This window comes from Pelobates fuscus, chromosome 1 (genome assembly GCF_036172605.1).
Source record: "Pelobates fuscus isolate aPelFus1 chromosome 1, aPelFus1.pri, whole genome shotgun sequence".
Classification (NCBI taxonomy): Eukaryota; Metazoa; Chordata; class Amphibia; order Anura; family Pelobatidae; genus Pelobates; species Pelobates fuscus.
The window spans coordinates 106554798-106574748 of record NC_086317.1 but is presented as its reverse complement, the minus strand read 5'-3'; the positions used below and the strand labels follow the sequence as shown (position 1 = coordinate 106574748).

Below are 19951 nucleotides of genomic sequence, written 5' to 3'. Positions count from 1 at the left end.
GACAGTGTGGCTCTGAAGATAAAAATCAAGGAGAGGGATGCTAAGAGGCCAAAGAAAGTACAGAGGGGAGATGCACAGAGATCAAGCAGAGGACTTTGTGTCGGTGGACGCAGGCAAACTGCAAGGGACAGTGTTCTGATAAGTGTTTATAAGACCACTTGTGTTGAAAATGGAACTACAACCAGATCAAAAATATTCTGATTTTCCAAGACTCTCAGCTCTTCTTAATTAACTTTTTTGTTTGGTTTTTGTTACTACAACATGCTGCCGTTTTTCCGATTTCTCTGTTCTCTCTCCTGTTGCAATCCCAAAAATGTAAATCAGCTCTACTCTAACAAAGCGCAACCATACTCTAGACACTTTATTGAAATACATGCTATGTTGTCATCTTCTTTTACTACAGATTTGCTACGATTCCTTTTCATGCATCATTGTACATTCCACTTTCTCATTGTGATCATCGTGCCCCTATACCACAATATAACAACATAAGACATCTGTAGTTTAGTTTGTATCATTGTACATACATGCTTTATAGGATTTTGATGGATTAAGGAGCTCCATTGAAGGGATGGTAGCCTTTGGTGGGCGGTGGCACTGTCAAGGACACAAGTATTGGATAATGTATCTTATGTTTGAAATTCTGATATACAGTATTCAGCTTTTGGATTCAATGGGTTGATAACATCATAAAGAAATATGTGCAGAGCATTTTTAACTGCACATCCCTGTTTTCCCCAATGAAAACATAGACCTGTCCACCATCCAGAGCAAAACTCTCCATTAACCATAATAATAGGTCTATATTAAGCTACGGTTATCTATTAAAGTCATTTTTCCGTTATACACAATGTAATTTGGTACCACAGAGTGGAAGGGGTGGTTTGGGTAGTTTTGTTTTATATACTCTTAAAGTAGGATGATTTTGTTTAAATTCATTCATTTATTGGTAACTGTAAAAATCTGTTGAGTTTAACCTTTCACGCATCCCTTTGCTGTTGACTCAACATAGAAAAAACAAATCTGAAATATTTTAACATTCTGTCACCAAAAGAGTAAAAATCTTTCTTGACTTAGAAATCAAGAAGCTGTTAATGCCCGTAATAACTTGTATGCTCATAAGGCTGCTGCTTTGCCAAGAAAACAGCTACTTGTTTACTGTAGTTAAAACCATTGTGGAACTTGATGAAACAGACTATTCAAAATTTTCCTTTCTGGAATTTCAAAGCATCGCTTGACATGTGTTGGTAACCTGGCAAATCAATGAGCTGTTTCAGAAATATGTTTTAAGCATTTTCCAACATTTTTACTTTTGTTCATTTCTACCTTTTGACAGGCTGATGGCACCCTCTTAGCTACAGGATCATATGATGGCTTTGCACGGATTTGGACGCAAGATGGTAAGTTGGACTTATGTAAGTGTTTCTTATAAAGTGATCAGTTTTTTTTGTGTGTATTTCAACTATCCAGTAAACTCTGAAATAGTTTAAAATATTGCAAATTGTGATTTTATGTCTTGAAAATTAGCTAGTAAATTAAGTGTATTAGGTACAGCATCTGCAGGTTCAGATACTAGAGATAGGCCTGGAAACTGTTAAGAGCACAGGCCACCAGTCCATGCACAAACTTGCACTGTTGGGCTAGCAAATGCCTTGCGCAATTCATGCCTGATGCTTTACTACCGCATAATTGTAAAAATAGACATCCCAGCACATCTCCCACCGTTTTTATATGACAACAGTACATTAAACATACACACAGCACCACGCACAAATGCACCCACTACACACATACTCCATATAAAAACATGCTTACGCTTAACATACAACAAACATACAAACACTGCTCAGTGTTAAATACAAGCCTGCAACGATGGGCAAATGGTAGATCCCCAACTGGCTGTGGGGGCTTTTAACAGCATAACAAAATCATAAAAAAAATAAAACTTATTTTGTAAATTGCCCAGATCTTTCTGCCATATGCCTTTATTTGCTAAGTGCTTCACATTGATATTGAAAAGTGATAATTTATTAAAATCAGATCAAGGAAAAATGGTCCTGTACAGCAAACATCTATCGAATGTAACGTTGAGGTAGAAAAATCACTTTCTGTCATTCTCCTTTATGTATAGACACACATACAAATATCAACCCTGGTGTAATGTTTGTCTTATTCCCCACACACAGGTAACCTTGCAAGCACTCTAGGTCAACATAAAGGTCCCATCTTTGCATTGAAGTGGAACAAAAAAGGGAACTACATACTGAGCGCTGGTGTTGATAAGGTACATGTTTATAGGAAGAGAAAAGCTAAACATTTCATTTTAAATTAGCTTGATTTCTATGTTTTGAGGTCAGAATACAGCAGGGATTCTGCAATACAATGTACACTGTAACTTATGTTCTTATTTTTAAATGTTACACAGTCAAGTACTGAACAAAACAAATTGAAAACCAGCCTGAAACTCTATATTCAGGGTAAATTGGATTTGTTTTATTTGATGAATGTTATTGTGATTTTCATTTATTAGTTTTTTTTTATAGTCCCTATTGTTATAGAAACTACAATAAATCGTGTCTCCTAGAATGCTCAACATATTTAATTGTTAATATAGCAGGGTTATAGTAAGTAGGCGCCTTGGAAAATCTCTCAAAGATTGTTCTTACAGCAGAAGCCACGTATATTTATTCAAAACAAAAAAAACAGAATGTACACGGGTATTGAAAAACACAAGGACAGCTGTGTGCAAAAAAAGAATCGTTCATCCTGTGTGCACTATTTTTCTGTTTAATTTGCACCAGCCGTGTCTGGGGTACGTCTGTTAAAAGATCTTCTCTCTTTACACTATGGTTGTGACCTACCAGAAAACCCAAGATCTTTAGGTGGAGCTTTCCTTGTCCGTAAAGGGTAATATAATTTGTAGGCTGTAGGCTCCTGTGCTCTCATGCTAATTTTGTCTTGGACCACCTACAGTACACATTCTGACAGACCTGTCAAGTCACACTGTGGTGTCATATGGAATATTTTTTTCCCAATTCTCCCAGTCACTTAACTAATCACCTCTGTTGTCCTGTGTCGGGAGGACCAATAAAAGTGTGCACTGCAAATACGTGCTTATCTGCGCTCACTGCACACTTGGAGTGAATATTTCATCATTTCAACAGCACTGGGTATATGGCAGCAGCCTATGGTACTGGCACAAATACCTGCCAGGATGATATTGCATTGTGGGTGGGCATATTGTCCAAGATGCTACAAGTTGGCAGGTCTGTTTTTGACTGTCTTTCTACTTCAATTGGCTAGGTTTTTTTTGGTAGGTTATGTGGACTGGAAACAGAAACATATTTTGATGCATTTTGAGATTTCTGCAAGAGATTAAAACTGTTTCAGGTCTCGCTGCATTTGATTACAGTGTTGATCTAAACAAATTGCCCAAAATATAAAATGTCTAAATCTTTTAGTCCTTGGGAATTTTTTTTTTTGGGGGGGGGGGGGGGGGGCGGGGGAGGGGGGGGAGGGAATACTCCGGTTATTGAGACCACCTCCACCCTGTGCTTAAAATAAATTAAGCAAATAAAAAATACTCACATTTTTCCCAGGGCCCAGACTCATCCGCTTCAGCTGCCTGCTCCGCCTCTAAAGACGTCCGTATGCCATTGGAATGGAGATACGCATGCACAACCAAATGCCGTAATCCTCCAATCAAATGCTGCTTTGAGCAGCAAGACACAGGACTAGGTTTGACTCAGTCCTGGAGGAGGAAGGATCAGGAAGATAGCCACTAGAGGTGCATTTTACTATGTAATGTAAACATTGCTGTTTTACCTTGCAGAGTTAAAACTACAGGACCACTGCACCCATACCACTTTATTGTGATGAAGTGGTTGGGATGACTTTATTGATCTTTTAGCATACATTTACAGTAAATAATATTAAGCAGGATTTAATACATTTATACATTAGTCAGTTTTTCTAAGTCACAAAATATATATATATATATATATATATATATAAATATATATATATATATATATATATATCATTTTTTTTTATCAATCTTCCTTTTATTGAGATGAAAGCATTATACAGAAGAGAAAAAACAATACTGCAGAGCAAGCCAGCTTGGCAACGTCGACATACAGGATTAGGTACGCAATACTCTGAGCAAGAAAGACATCTCTTTTTTAAATTGCTGGATATTACAAACTAGGTACCAATCTAAGCATGTTTGTCTATGTCAACAATATAACGTAGTTTCACCACAGGAGAGGCTATCTAGACCGTGGTAAATAAATGACATAAGTAATAGCAGGCACACAATACACATCCTAGAGCAAGCATGTCAAACTCAAAAGCTAGCACTGGCCAAATAAACAAGGTTTAAGTTTTTGTGGGCCGTAAAAAAAAACAGACTTAAATTTTCGTAGAAACGTAGGTTTGTTTTGAAAAGTACAGTAGAAAAAAAAAACAGTATCCCCCTCTACTAAACCCCAGTCCCCCCTCTATATTAAACCTCAGTCCCCCCCTCTACACTAAATCCAAGTCACTAAATCCAGTTTTGTGATGCCAGGTGCCGGAATGACATCATATTCCGACACCCATACAGCCTCAAATCTGTCATTGAAAGAGTCCAGCCACTCTTTATCCCTGTGGCTCAGTCGAGAGTGCAGCGTGTCATGGGCGGTGTCCATTTTTATTTCGCCTTGTGAGCCTCGAGTATGTGCGCAGTGTGCTGCTCGGGGGTCTGTGAGCTCCAGTGGGGACCAGGATAACCCCCGCCGGTCCGGGGAGGGGGGAGATCAGGGTTCGTGGCAGGTCCCACCTGGTGCTGCGCCACAGGGTGCGGGCGATCGGCAGCCTCACCCATCTGCCTGCTATGCTGGGCTGCAGCAGAATGTCCGCCAAGAATAGCTTTAGGAGGGTCGCTCCGGAGGTTAGAGCCGCTCTCGGGTCTGCCGTGGGTAAGGTGCAGCTGAGTGCTGAGATTTTTGAAGACTGGCTGCCTATGATACAGGCTTATTTATGGAGTCTTTGTTGGAGCTTTCACGATCTGCAGCCAGCCGCCATGATGCCCAGGCCCCGCCCCAGTTTAATTTTTTTTGTCCATAAATATATTTAGTTTTGTATGTTTTTAGATGGCCACTGAATAGTATTCTTTCCTAAAAAAATTTTTTTAAAGATGCTGAGGTTGCAGAGGATATATCGAGTTACCATCAAACTCTTATTAGCTTTTCCTCAAGCTACATAAGGTTCTTGATATTAAATGTCCATTATACAATGTAGGAGAAATCTTGTGCATAGCAGTTTTCATTCTCTTCAGCAAGCCCAACGCTATTCAAAATATTCCCTTTGTAGCAATTGATCCACCTATAAAATAAAAAAAGCATAATTGTATAATGCAACCTTGTGCGGTTTATAATAAATCTCTATAAGCTATTTGCCATTTTTTTTGAGGGGTGAAAGTAGATTTAGTGCATGGCAGAAAACTCCTATTTTATCTCTCTTTTTTTCTTTTGTCCCCTTGTCTCTTCTTTAGACGACGATAATATGGGATGCACACACAGGGGAAGCAAAGCAGCAGTTTCCATTCCATTCAGGTATTTAAAGAAGTGCATTTCTTCTTTAATTGTGTGTTAAATTGTAGCCTTTGTTCTTCGATGAAAGTACATTAACAATTAATCCATCTTTTATACTTTATATATTTATGTATATATTTCAACATTTCTAAATGTGATTATTACAAGCCAGAAGTAAGTTAAAGTATCACTGTCCCTTTAAGCTGTGTTCCCTAAGCACTCATATTTGTGGTCCACCCCTGATTTATATGGTTAACGAAGGCATTTTTATTAAAACCGCACCCTTCGGTTTGCATAGGAACAAAATGTAATGAAAGGAATATGCCATACTCTAAAAGTGCTTTACGATGCATGCCTCCTTGTCAAAATTTAAAATAGTGCAAATTTAAAGAGAAATCTGCACTTTAATGACTTTATTAAAAGCAATTTGGGAGCACACCCATGGCAGCCAAGCTGACACTCAATACGCTTCTTGATTTACCCCACTTCACTATTAAGCACATTTGTAGAGATTCTATTGGTAAGCAATAGTCAATGCTTATGTATGAGAAGTATTCTATTGGATGATCGCGACATAAGATTGGCGCATTCATCCCAGTTGTGCATGCACCAATACTCTTCAGACACGAAGGGGAGCCCTGAATCTCTCCCATGAAGAAGATGACACACTGTATTTTAACAATGAAAAAAATGTTTTGTGATATAGTGCTTTGATATTTTTAAAGCCGGGTACAGTTTGTGATATAGTGCTTTGATATTTTTAAAGCCGGGTACAGTTGAAAAACAAAAATTATGTAGTGACATTATATTTATTATATATGTGTTTTATTGTTTTTATGTTTTAATTACATTGTATGAGAGATTGCCTTGCCACAGCCAAAACACATAGTGGCACTGGCACTGGCATAAAAATATCTTAAATAACCGTAGGTGCCAAGAGAACTGTTGGATTAGACTTCTGAAAAAAAAAAATTGATGTCTACTTATTTGAGTACTTTGCATAGTATTACATGGTAATATGGGTAAAAATAAAAAGGCTCCAGCCCATTAAGTTTAACCTTTTAAAACACATCTGTGTATGCTGTTGATCCAAAAAAAGGCAAAAATCCCAATTTAATACAACGGCCAATTGTGCCACAAAAAGGGAAAACAAAGTCGATCTTGACTCCACAATGGCAAACAGATTTGTCCTTTGACCAACAAACTGTATACAAACATATCAAATGTAATATAGTAAATGTATGTCCTCAGGGAGCTGTAGAAATGCAATATATGTACAGGCTAGTGTGGGTTGGGATTTTCCTATTGCCTTATGGTATGTGTTTCATGAATGAGGATACTGTTTGACACACATGTTCGTCTTAGCTTTGTCTGTCACTGAATGTAAGTAAAAATAGTCATATACTTTCTGTGTTTGACTGTCTCCTCAGCACCTGCTCTGGATGTAGATTGGCAAAACAATACCACATTTGCCTCGTGTAGTACAGACATGTGTATTCATGTATGCAGACTTGGCTGTGACCGCCCAGTCAAAACCTTTCAAGGACACACGGTAAGTATATTATGCACATATGTGATAAGATTTTGTCTTTGTATTATTTATTTCTAGTCATGCCAGTTAAATCTTAAACAGCACATAAACACAGCTTAGAATGTTCTACAGATACATTAAATGTTATTTCTGGCAATTATGAAACAGTGCTGACATTTTTTCCTATCCGCTTCATGTTCTACATATACATTCAAATACATTACAGAGCGTAGGACACACATTTTAGCACACATATGTAGCTAGAATGGCTTAACACATTTTAACACACATATGTAGCTAGAATGGCTTACCACATTTTAACACACATATGTAGCTGTAGGAAATTATTGTAGATATTCAATAATATCAAAAACTGAAACTTAAAATTGAGATTTAAGTTAAAATACATTTTAGCAGCTTTTCTATAGAACTTTGACTAACCATATGGATTTGTTCATAAATGAAAGCCTAATTCGAAAATTCAGGTTAAAATCGCTTATTTGGAAAAATCCCTCTAGTTCATACAAAAAGGTCTGTCTCATTTTACCTGAATTTTACTGGTTGTTTTTCAATTCATCGCGATTCACTGTTTAATGAATAAGCTTCCTGGAATAATGCGTTTTAGGTCCTGAGTATAAGTGTGCCAGGTTCTTTTTTGCCTTTCCTGACATTTCTAATTTCAACGGATTATAAATGCCAAGGGCTATGATTTATATAGGTTTTTAAAAAAAATATTTTGTATTCGTGAATCACGGCCATTCTTTTAAATAAAGGTCTTCGCTTGATGGAATTATTGAACTGGAATCTTGCAAACGATGCTTTCTAATAATCAGGACCAAATGTTTGGAATTCCTTTTGATTTATTTCACTCCACGCTTGACAAATATGATCTTGGCAGAAGAAGAGAACAGATTTCTGGAAACACCCATGCGACCAAATAACAATTTCAGGAAGATTGATTCACTGTTACTTTCAGTTATTCTTGTCTGCAGATTGTTACTTTATACTTTCTCAGACATATCCAGTATCATTAATTACATTTTAAGCAGGGATCATTTATTTCACACCTTCTGAACCTATATTTAACTTTTTAAGCAATTTTGGTGATTAAGCTACACTCTTCAGTCTTATTTTTTTAATGCAAATATTCAATGTCCATAGTACTCATCATATGCTGGAAATCATATATTATATTTGTTCTGCTACCCAGTTGGGCACACACGGCTATGGATGCCACTTTAGAGTATATATACAAGATCCTTGTTTAGGGTATGATTTCACAGTTTACTTTTTGAAGTGGACATGCACGTATGAAATTATCTTTGTAATATTTATAATCGGTGCTATTAAACCTCTTTATAGTTGCATAGCTCCTACCGTCTGCCATGATCCCTCATTTTTACATCACATAGCTGAGAAGAGATATGCGTCCATTAAGTTCAGCCTTTCTCACATCTGTTTTTGCTGTTGTTCCAAAAAGAGGCCATAAAAGCCAAGTCTGAAGCACTTCCAATTCTGCAACAAACTAGGAAAAAATTCCTTCTTGATCCTAGAACTGCAGTTCAATCTCTGCTTGGATCAAGAAGCTATTACCTAACATTTTAAATGATATTTTTGATTCCTACCATGACCTCACCAATGAGCTTACTGGCCCAGGCCCTCAAACATTTGTTTTTGCTATTTCTACATGAAGTACTGTTTGGCAGCATGCTCATCAAATAGCTTAAAGAAACACTACAGTGACAGGAATACAAATATGTATTGCTGTCATTATAGGTGTGAAAGGGATGTTTGGGTGTCCTGCTCCCCTGACAGCGAAGTGAAAGGTGAGATTACTAACTTTTATTTCAACACCGCACAGGTCTGGTACCGCTCACGTTCCGCCCCTTTGGCTATCATTATCAAACTAGATGATCTCAGCCAATCCAATGCTTACCCAATAGATAGCATTAGGAGGCTATTGTGCATGTGTGGCAAAATGGAACACAAATAAATAAATAAATACATCTGTTAAACAGATATACTCCAAATGAAAACATACATGCGTTTAATTATGAATTTATTTTCATCGAGGTATATCTAAAAACAGCTTGCAAAGTATGCACTCCCCTTCTTCCCCAAGACTTTATGTGGCTGTCCAATCACAGACTTCCCAAAACAGCTCAATTAGAAGTCTTTGTAAGGCAGGTGATGTGGACAATTGCTGCCTCATGAGTTTAGCTACACCGAGCTAAACAATCAGGAGGAAATATGACCGGTTGTCTGATTGACATCCAGGGGTGTGTAACCAGGTTAATTTTTAAATGTACCAATTTTTTATTGAAATCTGCACTTTTTGTAAATTTAAAAGAGGACACGCTCTTAACACATAAAGTACTTCAGGGTGCCTCAAAGGTTAGAATATCTCTTCAAAGTCTCTGTTGTAACATGCATCCATTCCTGCTACCAATTTAAAAAGTAAGGCTGGTTTAGTATACTTGTGGTATTATTTAGAAATTAATTTGGGTTGTTGTGGCCAGATCAATTTCCATGGTCTTCATATACTCAATAATGCACACTGTTAAAATGTTTGAAAAGCTGCATTTAGGCAGGTTTTGTTTTGTAGAGATATGTGCAGATGCTCTGCCTCAAGGTAAAATGACGAATAATTGTTTAATGTACATGAGGATCATTGGCTAGATTACCTGCATGTTTTACTGTGTATTTAAATGTTGTGCTGAAAAGCAAATACCAACTTGGTTCCACTGTAAACAAGGACACAATATGAACTTGGCAAATGATACAATATGAATGCTTTATGGAAAAAAAAATTGTAGATAATTTAACATGTACACTGAAATTAAACATGTGATCACTGTACAAATTGGAAAAATGCACTTTAAACTAAAATGATATTTTAATCGATGGCACATGACTGCCCTCTTATGGTTTCCTGGCACTCTTGTAAAGGCTTAAAAATGAATCGAGTTTCATTTAATTAATCAGAATCCCATGTCTTCTTTTTTCTTTTTAGAATGAAGTAAATGCAATTAAATGGGACCCATCAGGAATGCTCCTAGCCTCATGTTCCGACGACATGACTCTGAAGGCAAGAACATAATCTACAACATCATTAAAAAACATGTCTTTCTATTAATATTGATAGATTCCTGTTTATTTCTAACAAGCATTTCATTGTTTCAAGGTGTGAAATGATTGGTTTGCAGGAGCATTTAATGTGACTATCATGCTCATTCTCACTAGAGATTTTGCTCCTGTTTTATTAAAGGGACACTATAGTCACCAGAACAACAACAGCTTCATGTATTTGTTCTGGTGAGTATAATCATTTGCCTTCAGGCATTTTAATGCAAACACTGCCTTTTCAGAGAAAAGACAGTGTTTACATTGTCCCTCGGGAAACCTCCAAGTGGTCACTCCTCAGATGGCCACTGGAGGTGCTTCCTGGCTCAGGGCTGCACAGTAGGCAGCACCAGGGCCGCCATCAGGGGGTGACAACCATGATGGTTGTCATGGGCCCGGCGGCCCGGCCCGGACTGCTCTGGCAGTCCCGGGCCCCACTTTCCCTCTCTGCACACATAGATAGCGAATATCGCTATCTATGTGTGCAGCCGCGGGCCCCCGGCTCCCTGTTACTGCAGAGGGGGCCCAGCAGACTGCCTCTCCTCTTCTCTCTTCTAATAACTCTCGCGAGACCCGCGAAACGTTGCCATGGTAACCGGGTCTCGCAAGAGTTATTAGAAGAGAGAAGAAGCTGTGTGCTGCCTGGGCCCCCTTTGCGGTAACAGGGAGCCGGGGGCCCCCCACCGGACCACCAGGGATGGAATCTCCCCCCTCCCTGGACACAGGTAAGCAGGGAGGGGGGAGAAACATTTACATATAATTAATATAAAATTAATGGGAAAATGCCCCTTCCTCCCCCTCTCCCCCCCCAGATTGCACATTTACACACAACACACACAGCATACACTAACTCAACACACACACACTGCATACACTAACTCAACACACACACTGCATACACTAACACAACACACACTGCATACACTAACACAACACACACACTGCATACACTAACTCAACACACACACTGCATACACTAACACAACACACACTGCATACACTAACACAACACACACACACTGCATACACTAACGCAACACACACTGCATACACTAACTCAACACACATACACTGCATACACTAACTCAACACACATACACTGCATACACTAACTCAACACACACACACTGCATAAACTAACACAACACACACTGCATACACTAACACAACACACACACACTGCATACACTAACACAACACACACACACTGCATACACTAACTCAACACAAACACACTGCATACACTAACACAAAACACACTGCATACACTAACTCAACACACACACACTGCATACACTAACTCAACACACACACACTGCATACACTAACACAACACACACACACTGCATACACTAACACAACACACACACACTACATACACTAACACAACACACACTGCATACACTAACACCACACACACTGCATACACTAACACCACACACTGCGTACACTAACACCACACACACTGCATACACTAACACAACACACACTCTGCATACACTAACACAACACACACTGCATACACTAACATAACACACACACTGCATACACTGACATAACACACACACTGCATACAGTAACACAACACACACACTGCATACACTAACACAACACACACACACACTGCATACACTAACACCACACACTGCATACTCTAACACAACACACACTCTGCATACACTAATACAACACACACTCTGCATACACTAATACAACACACACTGCATACACTAACACACACACAGCATACACCAATACAACACACACACACTGCATACACTAATACAACACACACACACTGCATACACTAATACAATACACACACTGCATACACTTATACAATATACACTCTGCATACACTACACACTAACACACTCACTGCATCCACTATACTGACACACTCTCTGCATTCGCTACACATTAACACTCTGCATTCACTACACTAACACACACACTCTGCATCTGCTATACACTAACACACTCTCTGCATTCACTACACATTAACACACACTCTGCATTCACTACAAATTTACACACACTCTGCATTCACTGCACTAACACACACTACATTCATTACACTGACACACTCTGCATTCACAACACACTAACACACACTCTGCATTCACTAAACTATGCACACACTCTGGATTCACTATACTGACACACACTCTGCATTCACTACACTAACATACACTCTGCATTAATTGTACACACAGCATCCACTACACAAACATCCTGTATTCACAGTACACACACTACATCCACCACAAATTGAAACACTCTGCATTCACTATACACAGACACTGCGTCTAATACACACACTACATCCACTACAGACACTGCATCCACTAAACACATTTCATCTAGTACATACAAACACTACATCCACTACACAAACACACACTACATCACTGTACACACACTACATCCACTACTCAAATACACTCTGCGTTCACTATACACACTGCATCCGCTACACAAACACACACTCTGCATTCACTGCACAAACAGTATCTAATACACACAAACACTACATCCATTACACACATTCTAATTTACTTCCACTATACATACCACATTCAGTCCTGCATCATTGTCAGCGGACTAGGTAGGGCGTGGGCGGGGTGGGGGTGGGGGGCCCAGACCTTGTGCTTTGTCAGGGGCCCCAAAATTTCTGATGGCGGCCCTGGACAGCACTGCCGTTCAGCGTCTCCACGCTATGCATGGGGAAGCTAAATTTGAGTTTTATTAAGTTTTAAGGGGGCTAAGGGGTAGCAAACCACCTAAATGGTGGGTTTAGCACTATAGGGTCAGGAATACATGTTTGTGTTCCTGACCCTATAGTGTTCCTTTAAGTTTGCCTCCCCACTCTTCAAATAAATCCTGCCCACCCATTCTAGGATTCAATATGGCGAAGAAAAAGGACAGACTTTAAACCGTGAATACAATTGTGTTCTGCGCACACTGTTGTGGTTATGGTGCTTTGAGTGTTTATTTAACAATATTTTTAGGTATAATTGTGCCAACTGTAAACAAAACTGAAATAGCATGTGAATTGTAAGATCAGATGGAAATTGCCTGGTATAAATGGGGAAGGTATTCTACGCAAGGTAAGTAGTTGGCACTTTTGCCATCTGTAGTGTACTGATAGGTAGTAAATCTGTTACAGCTAATGTTTGTAGTATGGGATTCTGAAAAAAAACATTTCAATGACAAGAGAGTCAACATATATGTCTGAAGCAGATGTATTTATGAATAGATACTTTTCATGCCTATAAAAAGCCACGATTTTCAATGTCTGAAATATGACCTCAAGAGTTGCTTGTTTCTGAATGTTAAGCCTCGTAATTTGGATAAACTCATCTGGCTTCAGTAACAATGTATCTTTGCCTTGCACTATTCAAGATTTTTTTATTTTTTTTGTTTTGTTTTTTCTCTTGTGGATGAGCTTGCCAAACATTCTTTGTGTTAGAATAAATCCTAAAATGACAAATGGCAGATCATTCCATTTGCTCTGCGTATGCAAAATATAAAAACTGAGCACTTGGAAAAAAGAAACATGTTACTTTGTAAAATAGTTATTTCCCCCACCCCACAATTTTTTTTATTGCCGTTGGGGGGAGGGGGGGAGGGGGGGTAAATCTAAATATAGACTAGAAGATTATAGTGTTAGGAATATATGTTTGTTTGGGCTCTTTGTCAGGCTTGACAAAAGGCCTGAGGTGGAAATATACTCATATTAAGATGCATTAAAGTGTTATAGTTTTGGTACATTTACAATTTACTAAAATGCAAAAGTACATGGACAAAATTGTTATTTTTTTTATTTTTGCATGTCCATAATTACAATTAGCAGGTCTAGTGTAAAATCTATTCAATTATACATTGTTTTTATTTAAGATGATCTAATGAATTGTAATATTTTTTTTGTGTGTGATACACATATATCATCTGATAAAAATTATGGTAAAAACCTAATTAATAATAATATTCAATACTGTAATTAGAATTCTAAGTAGTGTCATCCTTGTTTGTATTTATTTCTGATAGATATGGAGTATGAAACAAGACATCTGTGTACATGACCTGCAGGCCCACAATAAAGAAATCTACACAATCAAATGGAGTCCAACAGGTCCAGGCACCAGCAATCCAAACTCAAATATCATGTTAGCCAGGTGAGCACAAATAATATCCTTAAAGTGGATCTGTCTGTTTTGGTTGCCTTTGCACCCCTGATAGTGACGTTATCCCACTGGCAACAGACCTTAAGTGGAGATGTCAACCCAAAAACCCCAAACTTACAAGAATCTTACCCGAAATCTTACAAGAAAGGATACATTAGGCTGTTGCTGTTTTTTTTCTTACATTAAGTCAGTGATACTAGACATATGCACCAGTAAAATTTTCGTTTCGTACAAATGAATTCGTACTAAATAAAAATTTCATTCGTACATTCAGAATTTCGGCCATAAAACATTCGTTTTTCGGACTAAATTGACAAAAAAAATATTTGTTTTTGTTCATTCCTCCCCCCCGCATTAAAACCTATGGGGGTCACTATGACCGCCATATTAATATAAGGGAAGTTAAATCCTCCCGCAATGGAAGGGAATCTCTTCATTTCAGGATACGAATGCTCCCCCTGTTCATTAGTTCATATCTCCTGAACGTTGTTTGTATAGGTGGTCGGGAAATAGAATGGGCTGCGGTTTAAGTTTTACTGGCATTCGTGCAAGTGCCTAGCCAAAAAGAGTTCCTGGAACTCGATGACCAAGTACCGCTGCCAACGTTCGAGAGACAAGATGGCCGCCATTCTTTTGTCTGCCGCGTGTTTGGTTATACGAAATGGCGACAACCCAGGGGAAGCATTTATTAATTACTTCCCTTATGGTTTTGCACTTATGTTGATGGTGTCAACGATCTAATGGGGTACAGGGGTGATCATCATTCGGGAGATGAAAGGATTCTGTTAGTATGAAGTACTCTCAAACGGAAAAAGGATAAAACATACGAAATAAAGGGGAAAACTTATGAATAGGTGGTAAGTTCCCCCACAATATCCTTACACACGGGTTAATTCTTCTGCAGCACGGAGTCTATTAAATGAAAGAACTGAAATGAAAAGGTAATGCATTCGGCATTTGCCCTTTTGTTTCGTATATAATTCGTATGTAGGACTTTCGTTTATGTTATAGTAAATGAATACGAAAAAGTCTGAAAATTCAGACAAAATTATATCCCTCCGATAACAAATGCACATGTCTAAGTGGTACTCATTTCATTGACCTTGGATGGCTGAAAGGCCGACTTGACTTTTCTGGGAATTGAATCTCTGACTCTCTGTACCAGAGATTTTACAAAGAGCCATCACATAATTTATACTGTATGCTATTATTTCCCTTTTCTGTTTTCTCTCCACTCTCTTGGTGAGTAATGTCAGTAGTTTCAAGGTCTCTACACTTATTGCCTAATACACTGTTTGTTCTGTACACATTACTTGCCTGCTTTTAGTCTGGGCTATGCTTCAGATTAGAGTTAATTATTAGGCACTGGATACCTCTCCTAAGTGTCATATTTTACCACTGTCAACCTAAATTCTCTAGTATCACAAAACAGGTACTTTTTTATGACCCTACCCAAGCCATAAAAATATCTTGGGTATTTTAAAAATGATATAACCAAACTATAAATCACAATTTAGCTTAAATGAATACTATAAATCAAGCAGTTTTAGTGTATAGATCATCCCATTGCAATTTCACTGCTCAATTCACTGTAATTTAGGAGTTAAATCACTTTGTTTCTGTTCATGCAGCCCTAGCCACACCTCCCCTGGCTATGATTGACGGAGCCTGAATGAAAAAAAAACTGGTTTCACTTTCAAACAGATGTAATTTACCTTAAATAATTGTATCTCCATCTCTAAATTGAACTTTAATCACATACAGGAGGCTCTTGCAGGGTCTAGCAAGCTATTGACATAGCAGGGGATAAGAAAATCTTAATTAAACAGAACTTGCAATAAAGGAAGGATAGACTTTACAGGAAGTGTTTATGGAAGGCTGTGCAAGTCACATGCAGGGAGGTGTGACTAGGGTTCATAAACAAAGGGATTTAACTCCTAAATGTTTGTCTCACCTTTGTTTCTTTTTATGCCTCTAAGTCTCTAGCCACACCTCCCCTAATTGTGACTCACAGCCAACATTAAAAATGGTTTAATTTTGAATGAGTAGAGTGTGTTTACTTTAACCCCTTCAGGACCGGACTGCCTTGGCCATGTTGTACGTTAACCCCTTCAGGGCGGAGTCAATAGTGCACGTTCTGATCAAAACAAAACGTAAACAAAAACTGGAATTTGCGCTATATGTCTGTTCACCCGTAGTTCGCCTCTTTCATATTATATGCACCCACACTTATTATATATCATTTTGTTCAGGAGAAACAGGGCTTTAATTTATCATTAACTATTCATATATGGAACATAATTCATTATGAATAAAATTTAAAAAAATTTGAGAAAATAAGATTTTTTTTTTTATTTATATTTCCGTCTGACATTTTAGCTGTGAATGTCATAATACTGTTAGGTTTTACTGCACAAAAATGCACATATTTGTAATCAGCGATGTCTCACGAGTACAACAGTATCCCCCATTAACAGGTTTTATGGTGTTTTGGAAAGTTATAGGGTCAAATATAGGACGTTCCATTTTCAAATAGAAATTTGCCAGATTGGTAATGTTACCTTTGAGATGGTGTGATAGCCCAGCAATGAGAATTACCCCCATAATGGCATACCATTTGAAAAAGTAGACAACCAAAGGTATTGAAAGTGGGGTATGTTTAGTCTTGTTTAGTAGCCACTTAGTCACAAACACTGGCCAAAGTTAGCGTTCATATTTGTTTTTGTGTTAAAAAAGAAAAAAAAAATATTTGGCCAGTGTTTGTGACTAAGTGGCTACTAAGAAAGACTGGACATACCCCACTTGCAATACCTTGGGTTGTCTACTTTTGCAAATGGTATGCCATCATGGGGGTAATTCTCATTCCTGGGCTACCATACGCTCTCAAAGGCAACATAACCAATCTGGCAAATTTCAATGTCAAAAAAATGAAATGCAAGCCTTATATGTGACTCTCTAACTTTCCAAAACACCATGAAACCTGTACATGTGGGGTACTGTTATTCTCGGGAGACTTCACTAAACACAAATATTAGTGTTTTAAAACAGTAAAACATATTACAACAATAATATAGTCCATAAAAGTGCCGTTCGTTTGTAAAAAATGCAAAAAACGTCATTTTTACTTAAAATATCATCGTTGTAATACAATTTACCAATTTGAAACACTAATATTTGAGTTCAGCGAAGTCTCCCGAGTAAAACAGTACCCCCCATGTACAGGTTTTATGTTGTCTTGGAGAGTTACAGGGTCAAATATAGTGCTTGCGAATTAAATTCTCAGCACTTTCTCCCTGTGTTGTCAGGTATGTCAATCAAATTTTAATTAATCAATTCACCTAATTATGTTAAAAGATTACTTAAATATACACGTAGAATTTTAATATATATGCATTTATAGGTATTTAAATTCTACGTGTATACTAATGTAATCTTTTATGTAATTATATGTATTTATCTATATATATATATATTTGCGGTTATTTGCATTTTATATATAGATAGATAGATATATAGAATGTCATTCTAAGTGTATTTTGTTACCAATATATATATATATTAATAACAAAATACAGTTAGAATGAAATTACATATGTATATATAATTTATATTAAATTTTGTTTCAATATTTTATTTATTAATTTTATTATTTTATTTATTTATTATTGTAATTATACGTATTTTTATATATAATATATGTGTATATATCTATTATATATATAATATATGTATATTATATATATGTAACGTCATTCTAAGTGTATTTTAATACTAATATATGTACTTATATTAGTATTAAAATACACTATGTATGACGTTAAATATATATAATATACATATATATTATATATATAATATATATACATATATTATATATATAAAAATGCATTTAATTTATTTTATAACCTGTCTAATATTTTTTTTTTACACCTCCTACCAGCTATAGGGGGCCGTGTGATCGCTCTTTGAGCTGTTTGATATACTGTTTTAACACTTTTGTGGTGTTTGTGTTTAGATGTAATTTTCCTCTCTCTCATTTACTGTTCCCATACAAGTTATATAGCAGTTTCAGAGAAACTGCTATGTTTACCTATGGGTTAATCTAGCCTCTAGTGGCTGTCTCATTGACAGCCGCTAGAGGCGCTTCCGCATTTCTCACTGTGATTTTCACAGTGAGAAGACGCCAGAGTCCATAGGAAAGCATTATGAATGCTTTTCTATGGACTGGCTGAATGTGTGTGCGGCTCTTGCCGCGCATGCACATTTAGCTGATGATGGAAGAAGAGGGAGGAGAGTCCCAGCGCCGAAAAAAGGTAAGGGATTAACCCCTTCCTCTCCATCCAGCCAAGCGGGAGTGGGACCCTGACGGTGGGGGCACCCTCAGGGCACTATAGTGCCAGGAAAACGAGTATGTTTTCCTGGCACTATAGTGATCCTTTAACACTAGTCTTTTAAGCTAAAGTTGTTTTGGTGCGTATAGTGTCCCTTTAATACATCTAAAATCATGTGTTTTTGTTAACTGAAATCACTTGACAAGTGGATGTTCTGTAGAAAAAGCCAAAATGCAGAAACCAATTTTAAAGCATGTGTCAATTTAAAGCAACACAGCCTTCGTTTTTGGTTTTGTGTCTGCTCAAAACTATAACACATCATACCTAAGCTATCAATGCTATGTATAACGTTTGTGCTTTATAAATAATAAAAGTAATGTAATACTCCATTGCACTAACCGCTGCTAGCTTATGAATCTTTAACTTTTTTGTTAATGAAAAATATTCTGTGATTTTAACTTTTTTAACCAAGACTTCTTTCTCCCCAACGTCATCTTTTTTTCCTCATGATAGAACAAAAACAAGCTGTTCATATGACTAAATCCATTGAAACTTTACTGTGCTTATATACAGTATATTATTCCACCCATTGTACAGTGCTACGGAATCTGATGGCGCTATATAAATAATAAAATAATAATAATAATAAAATAATAATAATATTGCCCTCCAACGTCTGTCATGAATTTACATTAACTAGACTTACAGTGATTCAAAGTGAGTCAAAGTAAATTGTCATTTAGATTATTGACCTAGAGTTACATTGTGGCAATCCCTGCCTTCTGTCTTCATACTAGTGTGATTTGTGAACTCTCAAAATAAAGGCTATCATGCTTCAGATCATATAAATAAATAATAATAATGATTTGCTATGTTATGTAATATATTGTATGCAATGCCAATTTGCTTTATCTCTGTTACATAGAGCCATGGAATTTGCTGGCACTTTATAAAACAAATATTAATAATATTATAACCATATAACACTCAAAGTCATGGCCATGTGTTCTCATTGAAGGGCCTAGCATTCTAAATGTTTGCAGTTTAACCATTTTATCTGTAGAACACGTTATACCATACTGTATGTTTTACTGTTTAAAGGATTAGTTTACTAAATTTGACCCTACATTCTTTTCTATTATATTGTGTACATAATGCATTTAAAATGTCAATAAACATTAACAGACCTGCACTATATAATAA

The 19951-nt window shown here is 37.1% G+C and overlaps 1 protein-coding gene across 3 annotated transcripts in view; it reads left to right on the top strand.

Moving 5' to 3' along the window:
* The window catches only part of TBL1X (transducin beta like 1 X-linked), a 332695-nt gene that overhangs the window by 298515 nt on the left and 14229 nt on the right, over positions 1 to 19951 (top strand). For 2 of the 3 annotated variants that reach the window (XM_063450157.1, XM_063450156.1), the window contains exons 8-13: positions 1337 to 1415; positions 2187 to 2284; positions 5537 to 5597; positions 7007 to 7128; positions 10121 to 10195; positions 14281 to 14408. In XM_063450157.1, coding sequence (XP_063306227.1) covers positions 1337 to 1415; positions 2187 to 2284; positions 5537 to 5597; positions 7007 to 7128; positions 10121 to 10195; positions 14281 to 14408 — 563 coding nt within the window. The remainder of the gene's footprint in view (positions 1 to 1336; positions 1416 to 2186; positions 2285 to 5536; positions 5598 to 7006; positions 7129 to 10120; positions 10196 to 14280; positions 14409 to 19951) is intronic. The other variant, XM_063450158.1, reaches the window with a different exon arrangement.